The sequence below is a fragment of the Vipera ursinii genome, assembly GCF_947247035.1.
Source record: "Vipera ursinii genome assembly, chromosome: 1".
In the NCBI taxonomy this organism is placed as follows: domain Eukaryota; kingdom Metazoa; phylum Chordata; class Lepidosauria; order Squamata; family Viperidae; genus Vipera; species Vipera ursinii.
Window position 1 is genome coordinate 274,168,101 of NC_139512.1, and position 14,877 is coordinate 274,182,977.

The 14,877-nt window shown below is 35.2% G+C and overlaps 1 protein-coding gene across 1 annotated transcript in view; it reads right to left on the minus strand.

The window, feature by feature from the left end:
- The window catches only part of SYNE1 (spectrin repeat containing nuclear envelope protein 1), a gene marked incomplete at its 5' end in the record, with an annotated part of 320,362 nt that overhangs the window by 124,718 nt on the left and 180,767 nt on the right, over positions 1 to 14,877 (minus strand). The window contains 10 exons of the mRNA XM_083348719.1: positions 103 to 285; positions 1,066 to 1,188; positions 2,045 to 2,230; positions 4,304 to 4,441; positions 6,113 to 6,295; positions 7,049 to 7,201; positions 9,116 to 9,271; positions 9,790 to 9,955; positions 10,638 to 10,900; positions 11,996 to 12,214. Coding sequence (XP_083204845.1) covers positions 103 to 285; positions 1,066 to 1,188; positions 2,045 to 2,230; positions 4,304 to 4,441; positions 6,113 to 6,295; positions 7,049 to 7,201; positions 9,116 to 9,271; positions 9,790 to 9,955; positions 10,638 to 10,900; positions 11,996 to 12,214 — 1,770 coding nt within the window. The remainder of the gene's footprint in view (positions 1 to 102; positions 286 to 1,065; positions 1,189 to 2,044; positions 2,231 to 4,303; positions 4,442 to 6,112; positions 6,296 to 7,048; positions 7,202 to 9,115; positions 9,272 to 9,789; positions 9,956 to 10,637; positions 10,901 to 11,995; positions 12,215 to 14,877) is intronic.

The following is a 14,877-nucleotide window of genomic DNA, read 5'->3' on the forward strand; positions in this document are numbered from 1 at the left end:
CTTCATTAACCCCTACTTACAGCTTTCCTTCTATAAATCCTTCCAATGGAAAGTGTATCGCAGCAATGTATTAGTTTGAGTCTTATGTTAACACACACTTGCCTGCATTATATTGCACTGCTGGATAGCTGTGTGCTGTAGATGACTGGCATCCTCCTGCAGCCTAAGAGCTGCGTGACATATCGGTAGAGTAGCGAGAACTTCTTCAGGGATCCGTAAAGCACTCTGACAAGCTTGGACTGCGTGAACCTTTGGCTTCAATGATTCCATTTCCAAAAGCAAATGCTAGAAACATTGAGCATACATAAGCAACGCTACTATGTGTGCTTTGCAAAAATGAGCTAAAAATGAATATAATTATTAATTCTAGGACTTAAATGTTCAAATTGAATTTTACGGTAGAACATTTTAGAACAATAATGAATGGGATTCTAGACCTAAGAAATATGGCAATCCCAAAGATTCAAAGCAGTTGGAAGTTAAGCTTTAATAAATGTATCTGTTTGTTAGTGGTTTCAGTTCAACATGAGAATAGACATTAAAGTACAGGTAGTCCTCATTTAATGACTGCCTCACAAAGCAACTGTTCACATTTAGGACAGTAATGAAACAGTAATTCATACCCACATTTACAACCTTTGCAGGTCTGCAAAGCAAAGCAAAGCTGAAGTCAAAAATTATGATGATTCACTTAGTTACCATTTCGCTTAATGAAGTATGCAACAATTCAGTCTCAATTGTGGTCACTAAATGAGGATTGCCTGTATTCTGAAAGACATACTTACAAAATCACTGTGAACTAAGATAAACTTAGAAAGCCATTTGTGAATATAACAAATACCACAAAGGCCAATGCTGAATTTAACTTTCCCTTCTCTTCGCTTTTCCAGCACCCAACTGGAAATGGACAACTAGATGGATTAACTCCACTGTCCAATATCAGGATGGCTCTTATTATTAGGATTCATCCTAGAAATGGAAGGTTCCCAGTCTTAAAGTAACCCAAGAATTAATACTTCACAACTGTGTTCTGCAAGTAGTATCTCCTTGGTATGATCGGTTTACCTGTCGGTGAGAAAGTTGTTCTTTCAGACTCAAACGGCCAATTTCTGGAGATGTCAGAGTGGCTTGAGCTTGCTCTAAAGCTGTATGAAGAGCTTTTACCTCTGTTTCAAATTTCTTCATATCCTATAAACATAAAATGTGTAGCGGAAAACATGAGTTTAAAGCATAATCAGAAAACATGTTTTCAGGCATCTTAATGTTTTAAGAGTGCCGTATAAATATCTACATAATTTGTGGCCTTGCTTGGGGAGCCCAGAGGCAAGCATAGCCATGGGGATGGAGAGCACCCTGAATAACTTTCCTTCATCTTTCAATTAATTTTTAAGAATGTTTTAATCAACTTTTGCCCATTTTTAAATTTCAACTTTTATATATCCTAATTTTATGTTTTAATATTTTATTGTACACCCCCTGGAGTCTATCACGGAAGGAGATGGGTATTCCAAAATGTGATAAGTAAATAAAAATTAATATTATTTTTTTAAAAAATTACAATAAAAAATAAATAGAATACATTTTTTAAAATATGAATAGGTAAAGGTTCCCCCGCACATGCGTGCTAGTCGTTTCCAACTCTAGGGGCTGGTGCTCATCTCCGTTTCAAAGCCGAAGAGCCAGCGCTTGTCCGAGGATGTCTCCGTGGTCATGTGGCCGGCATGACTAGACGCCAAAGGCGCATGGAATGCTGTTACCTTCCCACCGTAGTGGTCCCTATTTTTCCTACTTGCATTTTTACATGCTTTCAAAATGCTAGGTTGGCAGAAGCTGGGACGATTAATAGGCGCTCACACTGTTATGCGGCACTCGGGATTTGACCCGCCAAATTGCCGACCTTCTGATCGACAAGCTCAGTGTCCTAACCCACTGAGCCACCGCGTCCCTTTAAAAATGAATAGCTACATCAAAATGAACTATATTAGTATTGTGCTTTCCTAATACACTCCACAGATGATGTATATATTGAGTGCTTTCCACATACTTTGGCTGCATCCTGAATATTTTGTAGCCGCTGTTTGAGAGCCTGCTGTAAATCCTCAGTCTGTCTGCGAAGATCTGACACTTGCTGAGACATGTCTTCAGTGAAATACACACTTGCCAAGTATTCAGTTTTTTCATTCATAGTTTCAAGATCCCTAGGAAGCTCACCAGCCTCTTCAAACATGGCCTAAATTGTATAAAATAGATGATGTTTAACTCTTCCAGTTACAACTGAACTAAACTTTATGTTCAAAATTATTGCAATTATTCATTTTTTAAATCAGTCATAGGATAAAAATAAAAAATAGCAGCTATAACTTTGGTGAAATATCAATTGTATTTTAGAAGTACATTTTTAATTTCTGCTAATATGGAAGGTTTCATTAGAGAAATGAGATTGCACAATCCCTTTATTTAATGTTAACTGTCATCACACTTTGATACACTTATCTAGAATCACACCATTACCTGAAAAGATGCTAAGAGGAAATTTGTAGTCCTGAACTCCATGCAGATTCATCTAAGTAAATTAGCAACTTGGAATTTCCAGTACATGATGAGCTTGATCTCATACAAAGCTTCTCAGTATCTTTTTATTAATCTTTGTAAATACTTATTATTCCTATTAAACTACTGTAGGTAGACTACTGCAGTCTGTGATCAAGGGTGTATGAGGTATCTCACTTTCTGTACTAGGCCAATCATTCTCTAGAAGAGGTCCAATCACCCAATCTTCAGAAGAGAATATTAAGAATGGCTTGAATATATGATTTGGGGAATTTTTTTTTAATCCCATTTATATCCCGCCCTTCTCCGAAGACTCAGGTCATCTTACAATCTAAGAAGCGCAAATCAATGTGCTTAGCAATAGCCTTCATTCTATGTATATGCCTGCTTATTAGGGCTTTCGCCCCCCCAAGCGGCATTATTACAAAGTCAGCTTATTGCCCCCAACAATCTGGGTCCTCATTTTACCTACCTCGGAAGGATGGAAGGCTGAGTCAACCTTGAGCCTGGTGGGACTCGAACCTGCACTAATTGCAGGTAGCTGGTGATACTTAAGGAGTCTATCCTTGTATGTTTTCTTGAAATCTACTGGATAGATTTTGGAAACAATTTCCACATGGGTTTTGCATTGCCTCAGACAGATTTGTTCTGCAACCTGTGGATTCTCCTGAACTCACAACTCCTGCTCAAACAGCAGGTGGCAATTGTAGCTAACTGGACCTTTGTAATGCTCTACATGGAATTGCCCCTGAAGTGTAAATGGAACTTCAACTGGTGCAAAATGCAGTGGCGTGGGTAGTTATGTATGGCTAAAGAATAGCAGAATCTGCTCTGGTTGCATTGGTTGCCAGTTTGCTTCTGTGTCCAATTCAAGAAGTTGGTTTTGATCTTTAAAACCCTTTGTGGCATATAGCTGGGATATTTGAGGGACCGCCTCTCCTCAATTATATCCGCTCTTCTCATAAGATATTACAGAAAGGGTATGCTACGGGGAGGGCCCAATTTGCCAAGGAGCTGCATTTGGCAAGATTCAGAAGGTGGGCCTTTTCTACCAAAGTGCCTACCTTATGAAACATCTCCTCTCCTAAAAGAGGCTAACCCCATTCCTGTCAATTTTCTGGAAGCGCTTCAAAATCTGGTTATGGCATCAGCCTGAGGGCCCCAGGAAACATGTAAGTTGCTGAGGAAGCTCCTTTGTTGTTGACATATGCTGCCCTTTCTTAGCCTTTAATTTAAAATTATTTTTTTCTGGATAATACACATACACACACACAAACAGTACATATACTCTCCATACTCTCTCTCTCTCTCTCTCTCTGTGTGTGTGTGTGTGTGTGTGTTTGTGTGTGTGTGTGTCACATTTTGCAGGTTGTATGCTTTCTGCCCAGAGTTACTTTTTCATGAGATGGGTTGCCATGTAAATTTGATGAATAAATACATTCCCAAGACATAAAAAATCAGCCTTAAAGGTTTGTAATTCAACAAAGCTAAAACATTTTACATTAATATATATATATATATATATATATATATATATATATATATATATATATATATATATATATATATATATATATATATACACGTTAGGATCTTTAATGCCAAACGAAAGAAATCTCACTTTCATTAAGAGGTGCAGTAAAAATGCTATAGTTTGGGACTGGAAACTTCTGCTTATAGTTTTTTCGATGCACCAATTCTTGTGTTTATTGCTATTAGTAAGAAAAAGAAAGGTTATGTGGTCTATTATTACCTGATGAGACATAAATTGATTGCAAAGTATAGTAGCAGAATTCCACATTATGTTGCCATGTAATAAAATGTTAGCTTTTTCAATCCATTTTAGTATGAATTCTAGCATTTCATTATATTCATCTAAATGAGAAACAGCCTGCAAAAAAACCAAGAAATGTCAATACATTTGAAGAACAAATGTACACAGGACTTAGATCTGCCTTAGTATAATTGCCACTCACTTCAGTTCTTTATGTTTTTTAACATTTACATTTCTTGAGTAAAGTATTATTCTACTAAACCACTTACATTAAAATTCATTCATTGAACATATGGATGTTATGCATGTGTTTTAAACAATTATACTTCAAGTGTTTATATCTGGGATACACAAAACATTGACACATTGTCTGAATGCATTCAAGAACATATACATACTGTATCCCTTGCTTATTTTGCACCCTATAGAAAAATAGCTATGGCAGTTGTAAGAGAAAGTCATGAGCTCCTATAAATAAGAATTTCAAACTAATTGCATTCCTGCAATTTCTGTCTTTTTTTATACCGTGCTTGGTATACTGAATCTGTTGCTCTCGTTGTAGTACTATGTGAGGTTGCAAGATTTCAATTTCAGCCACTTTAAGGAAATAATAATACTAATGACTGAAAACATTCTCTATATCAATTCACTGGAACATCTGTAAAAGTTGTCATGTGCCTGGAATGAAAAATTGGTGGATCATATAGCTGAAAAATAATAAAAAATGAGAAGGTTAAAATAGCGTGGGTTTTCCAAATATAAACTATTGAACTGATAAATACTTCGCTCATAACATGCTAGATTTAACTCTAGTTGAAAAGAAGAAAATGTTGATAATTTACGTGGCAAAACCAGGGGATAGTAAAATAGAAGTCAAAGAATTGGAGAAGGTCACAAAGTACCAAGATCTGAAAATCAAAGCTGAAAGATTGTGGCATAAACCAGGTGTGGTGTTTCCAGTGATTATGGGAACACTGGGTGCCATACCAAAAAATCCAGGGTGACACTTAGAAAATCTGTGCATTTTCATCTGTCAATTCCAAAAAGCCACACTGCTTGGACTCACACTTATACTACACAGATACATTATCATATCCTAGGTTCTTGGGAAGAACCCAATGCATATGAAGGCCAACACCAGCTAAAGAACTGGCAGCTGTGTTTTCACATTGCTATGTGTAATAATAATTACAATAAGGTAAAGGTAAAGGTTCCCCCGCACATGCATGCTAGTCGTTTCCGACTCTAGGGGCCGGTGCTCATCTCCCTTTCAAAGCCGAAGAGCCAGCGCTTGTCCGAGGACATCTCCGTGGTCATGTGGCCGGCATGACTAGACGCCAAAGGCGCACGGAACGCTGTTACCTTCCCACCGTAGTGGTCCCTATTTTTCTACTTGCATTTTTACGTGCTTTCGAACTGCTAAGTTGGCAGAAGCTGGGACGAGTAACAGGCGCTCACTCTGCTACACGGCACTCGGGATTTGACCCGCCAAACTGCCGACCTTCTGATCGACAAGCTCAGCGTCCTAACCCACTGAGCCACCGTGTCCCTTATAATAATTACAATAATTTCTGGTAATTCAGATATTTGGTAACTTATTTGCATTAAGAACTGGCTTTTTTTTAAAGAAAGAAAATAAAAGTAGAATTGGGAAACTGAGCTCTGTAAAAGCAGCATGGTATATCATTTACAGAACCTAAGTCCTACACAAAGACTTTGCTCTTACTTAACAGAACATTCTCTGAATGATAAAACTTCAGAACGTATCAGTCCAATATGATGCCATACCTGATTTAGCTTTGATGCCCTGTATTCCGCTTCCCTAATTATTTGTTGGTGGAATTCTGTCAGTTTATTAATTTTGCCAGCCAGCTGTTTACCTAGCTGGGGGTTCTGCTCTGCAAAGCTTTGGACAGCTGCCTCAAGTTCCAGAAGCTTTATGTTACAGCTGTCTGCTTCTTCATCCAGATTCTGTAGTAAAGAAGAATATTTTAGTCATAAGATGAATTGGTGAAAAGTTATTTTTATTCAGAATTAATGCTACCTTTACATTTTTTCCATGATTTTTATTTTGTCAAGGAGCTCAACTTTTTTAAAAAAAATCACACATGGCAAAAGGATAAACATGATACATTATTGACACCTACAGTCCATTTATAGCTCAAAAATGCAAGGGTGCTTGGCAACTAGCTTGCAATTATATCAGACATCCCATGTTCATGGTACCACCATTTGCAACCTTCTGACAAGCAAAGTCAGTGGAGAAGCAAGCAGGAAGTCACAAATGGTGATCATGTGGCATTACAACTAATGACTGCATTGGATTCATCTAACAATGGCTGCTGGGACTGCCGTTGTAAGCCAGTGCATTCATGTAATGTCAACTTTATGACTGCTTCACTTAGCAATGGAGTTCCCAATATAAGCTACCACTGTTTACCAAAGAGTAGCTGTGCTACTACACACATTCAGTTGTTCCAACAGGTGATGAAGCATCTGCATATCAAGCCATCGTTATCAAAACTATTTTATACTACACTACCTCAGAAAGTTGTAGTTTCATGATACTGTAGTGCTGAAGACTGCTCTCTCCCTACCTTTTTTTTTTGATAAAGGTGCATTCTCAATATTTCAGTCAGAATTCATAGAAAAAGGCATAATCTTAGCTTTGATTCCATCAAATTCTTAGATAAGGAAAATTAGGTTTTAAACAAAATATTTTACCCTTTGATCTCTTTTAGCTTGTGTGATATTATTAGTCTTCTCTTTCAATTTCAATTGAATTGAATCAAGCTCTTTGGCTACGTCTTGAATTTTGTGGTTAAATTCTTGATTTAATGTTTTGTGGTGCTGAGCTTCTTTTACTTTGGCTTCAATCTGCCAAATTAAAAAAAAATAAGTTAAATGAAGGAAGGAAACAAGTTTTACAGTGCATATATCAAAGAAAATGTGATGATATTTCTCAGATCAGAAAAATTACATTACTGGAACATTTTGATAAGAGTGCAAACATTTGTTATAATAAGGAATACAAGACATTAAAGTTTAGAGATAAATGTTTTTTTTTCTACTCTATCAGGAATAATAACATTAATACCCCACTGAAGAGAGATTTTTTTTTTTAGTATAGGACAAACAAAAACCCCATGGAAGTTTATTTTAATATATGACTACTACCATGGCAAAATTATTATATGCTATTATATATACTACTGTGGACCTCATCTATCAAGGAATTCTGGCTGGTGGGATCCAGGAGAAGAGTCTTTTTCTACTGTGGCTTCTGCCCTTTGGAACATTATGGCCCCTGAGGTAAGACCCATACCCAACCTTTTGGCCTTCCAAAAGGGCCTGAAGACCTTCCTTTGCCAACTGGCCAGGAGCCTCAATGGGGGTACATTATTCTGGAGGTGGTTCAGGGACTAAGATAAGACCTCACCTCTTTTCCACATGTGCATCTTTCTCCCTTTCTTCCCATCTTATAAATTTTCAGATAACTTAATGCTATTATGTGTTGTTTTAATGTTTTTTATTGGTTTTTAATGATTGTAAGCCACCTAGAGTCCTCTCCAGGTTAGATAGGTGGCATGTAAGATAAGTAAGTAAGTAAGTAAGTAAGTAAGTAAGTAAGTAAGTAAGTGAGTGAGTGAGTGAGTGAGTGAGTGAATGAATGAATGAATGAATGAATGAATGAATGAATAATATATGCACAAAGATGGAAAGATTCAACATTACCCACCATGGAAGAATGATTGGTGAAACTGACAGAACTTGTTGGACAAGTGACTTCTTTTGATTACAAAAAGGACAATATCTACATTTATTGGTGCCTAGAAATTCCTTATGAATATTTTGCATAAAAATGAAGAAAATGAACTTATGTTTTATGATTAGACAGGATAGATTATAGACAGAAGAGAGTTATGATGTAACTTTCTAGAGAGTAAGAGATTAAAATATAATTGTAATTGTTGTGAAGACTATCAGAAGCTACTTTTTTATACTTTTATACTGTTATTTATCTTTCTTTCCTATTTTCCTTTACTTTTTACTGTAGTTTTCACTTTTTCTGTTATTTCTCTTTTCCATTTTCTCTGTTCTGTTCTAGTTTGCTGTTAATAATAAAAGTTATATGTAAAAGATTTAATAAAAGTCATATATAAAAGATTTTCTGTGACCATAGAAATTCTATGGAATATAGAATTTTATGGAGGATAACCTTCTACAGTATTTTAACAATATTAGCCCTGTGAGAGAGGTTGAAGTAGTATCCAAAGTCACCCAGTAAGGTTCAGTAGCTAAAAATGGATCTGAAGCTATACCTTCTGGGTTTTAGCCTTAAACCTTGAACTAAACTACTTCTAACAGACATGAGTGATTTTCTTAAAGGTATTTCTAGATATAGGAAAAGGTAGCTGTGCTATCTCCTCCTTCCTCTCCATATGATCCATGGCTGTGCATTCTGGTATGTATGTATGTATAGTGATGGTGAGCCTAAGCAAACTACAGGGCAGTACAGTTAACTTTATATACAAAAAGTACGGTATGCAAAATCTTCAGTTTCAAGGAAATACATACTAAAGAGGGAGAGAGCTTTACTGAGAATTAACATGGACCTCTACCATATTTATGGTTGCCCTGGAATAGTGGGGAGTAGATGATGGTTATGTGGTGTAGGTGATTTTGCTACTTTTGCATGTATTAATTTACTGCTACGGCTTGGCTCAGTGACCCTAGTGGAATTTTAGCACTGAAACCAGTTGTAGAATTGTCATACTAAATAATTTTTACCTGCTCATGTATATTTACTAGTGCCAAGCCTGCTTCTGCTAACTGAAGAGACAGCTCAGAAGGTAAAATGGTATAAAGTCCCAAGTATTTATTCTGCTGCTGTTCAGCCATTTTCTCAACTGCTTGACGGTGCATAGTGGCTTCCTTCAGGAGTGTCTAAAGTATATGGAGGACAAAAAAAGAAATATATTATGCAGTTTGTTTCACATTAAATCTGGCATAGAGATTAATTTTGATGCAGTTACAAATAACTTTTATTGGCTGTAACTGTGTTCAGATCACTATATAATCTTTGTGTTTTACAAACTACTGTGTGGATTTTGCACTGATATTTATGCATAGTAATAGGTTCTCATTGGGTTAGTCACGATAGGAGACTAGAGCATCCTGTGATTGTTATAGAAATAAAACTACAAAATAAATAGAAATTGTTGTGCCAGAATAATGAAATACATTCAGTTATCTCCATTATTAAAATAGTTCTTTAGGTGAATTATTAATTTTGAGGTAGGTTGTAAGACATAGTTACAAGTTTTAGTATATGTGCTGCTGAAGTAAGCATGTTTTGCAGCTTCTACCAAAACATACTGTAGCATTCTACAGATATACCCACATTGCTTTCACATATTCACAGTTTGAACTTGTATTAAATAATTGGTATATGCTTGACATACCTGAAGTTTTTCAAGTTGAGTATCGCTTTCTATCATAGGATTTAATAAATATTCTCTGCCTTCCTGAATCCAAATTTTTACTTTATTAATATCTTTTTCTACTTCTTCACGTTCCTTTAATTCTTGTTTAACCATTTTCTCACTTTTTTTCACCTTCTGCTGCATGCTTTAAAAATGTTTAAATGTTAGTTCAAATATTTCATCTTATATAATATCTGAAAACATTACTGTTATCGGCATTACTGCTATCAACAAAACAGAAAATATGTAACAGGGATGAAATTTTATTTTAGAGTTGTAATACAACTGTTATTACTGCTATTGTTATTTAACAGGCAAGATTATATTACTAAGTTTCAACCATTGCTTTTTCCCCCATCAAAATTATTCTGGATTCTACCTTATTTGGCAAATGGGCCTGAGGTAAGTATGGGGGACAGTAAAGTCAAAATTGGCAGTTTTCTCCCTTTGCAATATCTTTATTGCAAGGAGCAGATTGCCAAGCAAAGGACAAGCTCAAGTAACCACTTGTACAGTGCTTTTGAATAACTCTCACCTTCAGCAATAGTGGAAAAACACAGCTGAAGACTGGTAACCGTCTTTCCACACTGAGTTAAACCCAAGGTTATGCAAGCACATTTATGTAGTCATAAGCTTTTTTTTGTTCTTCTTTTTCCCTCCCTGCAGCACTGCCTGCCAACTCTGCTTTGGAGAATTTGTTGAAATTCTAAAGCAGATTTGTGGGTGCCCCCTAGAAGCTGTAGAATGGAGCATGACAATACGGTGTGTTCCATTATTCTGCCTGTTCTGCTATAAGGAGAACACAGAAATATAAAACATTTTCTTACTTATGGCATCTGTCTTGCATTGCTTTGATTTCTTGCATGATGGGCATTTGTTCCTGGGAGCTAGGTGTTATTTCTATATCTTGGAGCAAGCTAAAAGAATACTGTTTCAGGAGACCCAAGGATGATAGTTGCTGTTCAAGCTCTAGAATGAAATTACTGTGATAATCTAGAAGATCCAGAAGTTCATTCTTTGAAGCTTTTTCGACTGAGCCTTCTGGTAAGCGTTCATGCAGCTGATCAAGAGTCTCTGTTGCCTTTTGCATCTAAAGATAATAATTTTAAACAAAAAAAACCCAATCTATTATTTTTTTAAAAGGTATCATAACTACACACGCACATACACACACACAGGCACATGTACAGTATATGTAACATTATAATCTATAATATTCTCAAATTCAATATCCACACATTATGCACCAACAAAACTGGGTCTGTCATGAACCATCTTGGCCTCAGCGAATATGCCTTTACAATACTGATGGGATTCCAAAATCTTCACTAATTTTCTTTGGAGAGGGTAGTCTAACTTTAAGATAAAGAATCTAAGGCAAAGCTAGAATGTGACGGGATCTGGGCAGCTTGCCCTTTGATAAATTAATGGCCTTATAGTGTAGCAGGAAGATTGCATGGAAACACTGATAGTATCCATTACTAAAGATACTTATAAATATATACTTATTAAAGTTACTTATAACTTACAATGGACACCTTTGTTGATTAGAAGGTTGGGTTATAGGAAAACATTTTAAAAAAATCTTACAGGAAATGCTGTACTTAGGACATTAAATATGTTTCAATACATTTCTCAATGTCTTTTAGTTTGTCTAGACAACTCTTTCTTTCCACAAAACTCTTAGGATTCTGAGAGAGTTCCATAGGGGATGGTGACTGAAAATTCCATTATAGGATGCAAAAGATCCAACTAATAATATGGATGTTCTGAAATTAAGTTTTGTTAGTTCAGAGAGTCCTACCTGTTAAGTGGAATTTATCACTCATTTCTTTGTTTCCTATTCTTTCAATGTACCATTTGGACTCAAAACAATTGATGTTTTGCAATAGCAGAAAGTATTTCTGCTAAAACTAATCTTAGTTTTAGTCTAGTGTACTAATCTTACCTTCCTTCTGCATACCTCTATACTATATCCTTTTCTATTTCACAGAGATATCAGGAGCCCAGAAACAAAATAAAACATAAGGAAAATGATGATGGCCAGTGCATTGACTGCTGTTAGCAAAATGGCAAAATGGATAAAAAAGGTTGAATGTTAACGTTATGAATGCATGGTACAGATATGATGCCTTAACGGCTGCTAGGAATATTTACAGACATTGACTAAACTTGATCCTTATACCTTATCATTAAATACATTCCATTTCTGCACTGATTCTTCCAAAATCCTTTCTTGCTGTTGAGCAATGCTTCTGAGTCTGGTCCACCGCTGCCAGACAGTTGTCATAGACCGACTTATGGTTCCCTTACTGGCTATGTTGCCTGTTTTCTCCAGGAGAGATGCCTTTTCCTCCAGTGAAGTGATTGTCTCATGAAAAGAGTTTACCGTAGAGACCAGAGACTGAAAAAAAACAGAGGCAATTATCTTTCCTGTTTCACAAGACAGCTTTAAAATTTCAAGCAAACGTTTGTGCATTATAGCAGAATCAAAACAAATATATCCTTTGCTGTAATATTACAATTCCTCTTTCTATTAGGCATATTTACATTTAAAACTTATACTAGCAAGATGTAAGTTTTACTATAAACAGAAGGATCCATTGTTTTAATGTGTGTATTAATAGATGAGTAGATATAGAGGAATCAACAGAGATGTGCAAATGTGTTTGTGTATATTCATATTCCAATGTAATATGTATTATTCAATGCTCATCTTATAAATGATTCAGTTTACATAGTAATTTAATAGTAATTTCATTTTTATTAGTGTTCAAAATACTACATATTTTGGACTACAAGCATGTATGAAACAATATTCTTTGCAACTGTGAAAGAGTAGAGCAACTGTGAAAGAACATATTTGATTTTAAAATAAAATCAGTACTGAAATGTTTTCACTTGCCTAAAAATAAAATTCTGATATTGAAAAATGCAATTTAGGCCATGGGAAAACCATACTGTTAGAATATGTTGTTGAAAAAATGGTTTGTTTAACAGAGTATTATTAATACACAGTGGAAGTTGTACTGGGACATTTAGGCAAACAGTAATGCACTAACATGAGTTTTATAACTTATTTTTACTCAGACAACAAAAAGAAACACAGTAAGAAATAGTCCAAATATCAATCCAGTATCATGCACATAAAAGTCAGTCCATAAAAACATAGTATCAAAATACAAAAGCTGCTTACCAATATCAAAAACAATATACACTGTAGCAAGCAGTTGATTCTTGAGAGAATAAATATCAAGTTAGCAAACAAGAAAACAAGAGGTATCCAAACACTAACATCAAACACATATACAAGAACAAGAGAGCAACTATGTGTAACATCTAACTCTCTTTTATGTGGAATAATTACAGCCACACCCTTAGGCCATTTAACTCCTTAAAGGTGCTTTTACTCCATTATCTAATATTGTCACCCAAACCAAATTTAATCTCTAACAATCTCCCCTTTTTGGGTGGCATATTATACATATATTTTTACAATCTCAAATTACACATATCACAAACAGATTTATGCTTTATAGCACTCTGAGCTTTAGTAAACTGGTCAGCAATATTATCTTCAGTTGCACAATATTCCAGTTTAATCAAATTATCTTTAACACATTGTCTGACATTTAGATACCGTAGATCCGTATGTTTTGATCTAGTTTTCACTGCAGCATTAGTTGCTAATTTTATAGCTGCTTGATTGTCTTCATACACTTTTATTGGTTCATTACAATTTAAACCCATATCAAACAATAATTGTTTCCATACCAATAGCTCAGTACATAATAAAGATAAACAAGAAAATTCAGATTCAGTTGTTGATAAGCTTATATGCTTCTGTCTGTTAGACCTCCATCCTACTAAAGCGTTTCCCAATAATACAACCAATCCTGAAGTGGATTTCCTGGTTACAGTATCAGATGCAAAACTAGCATCTGCAAATGCTTTTAGTTCCAATTCCTTTGTTGGCTCTAGATATAGAGAATAATGTATGGTGTGCTTCAAATATCTTAAAACTCTTTTCGCACCTTGCCAACATTTGGTTGTAGGATTCTCACAATATCTAGCTAAATGATTAACTGTAAATGCTATGTCAGGTCTTGACCAGTTACATAGATACATCAAGCTGCCTATTAATGATTGATATATCTTTTTATCAAAGACATTGCTGTTATCTGCTGAACTCTCAAAACCTTGAACCATAGGTGTTTTTACTGGTTTACAGTTTTCCATATTATAACGTTTCAGCAAACCATTAATTTTCTTAGCTTGAGACAGTTTAAAGCCTTTACTAGTCCTGACAATATCCAGCCCTAGATAATGACTAATAGCTCCTAGATCTTTTACTCTAAATTTTCTTTTTAACCCTGAAATTATTCTTTCAGTTTCTGTTTCATCTTTTGCTATAATAGCAATATCATCAGTGAATAATAATAACAATGATAATTCACTATTTTGCTGTTTTATAAATAAACAAGGATCTGCAATACTAGCTTTAAATCCCAAACTATTTAACTCTTTTACTAAACATCTATTCCACTCATAACCTGACTGTTTTAAACCATACAAACTCTTATTCAGTTTCCAACAGTACCCTACCTTACTTTCTATTCCTGATGGAACTTTCATATATATATCATGGTTTAATGTTGCATGCAAATAAGCAGTTTCAATATCTACATGTTTTATACTATAATTCTTATTTGCTGCCCAAACTAAAGCAGCCCTAAGAGTGGAAGCTCTTAACGTTGGGGAAAATACTTCATCATAATCAGTATTATTCTGTGCAAATCCTTGAGCAACTAATCTTGCTTTATGTATTACCTCTCCTGTAACACTTTCTTTCAGTTTAAAAACCCATTTACATCCAATTAACTTTTCTGTTTTAGGTATTTTAACCTCTTGATAAACATTAAGATCTTGCAAAGACTTTATTTCTTTATCCATAGCTACTTTCCAATTCTTTCTTTCATTCTCAGGATACATTTTTATTTCTTCAACATTAGAAGGTTCAATATCTATTTGACAAATTAAACCTGCCTCAAAACGATCAGGCTGTCG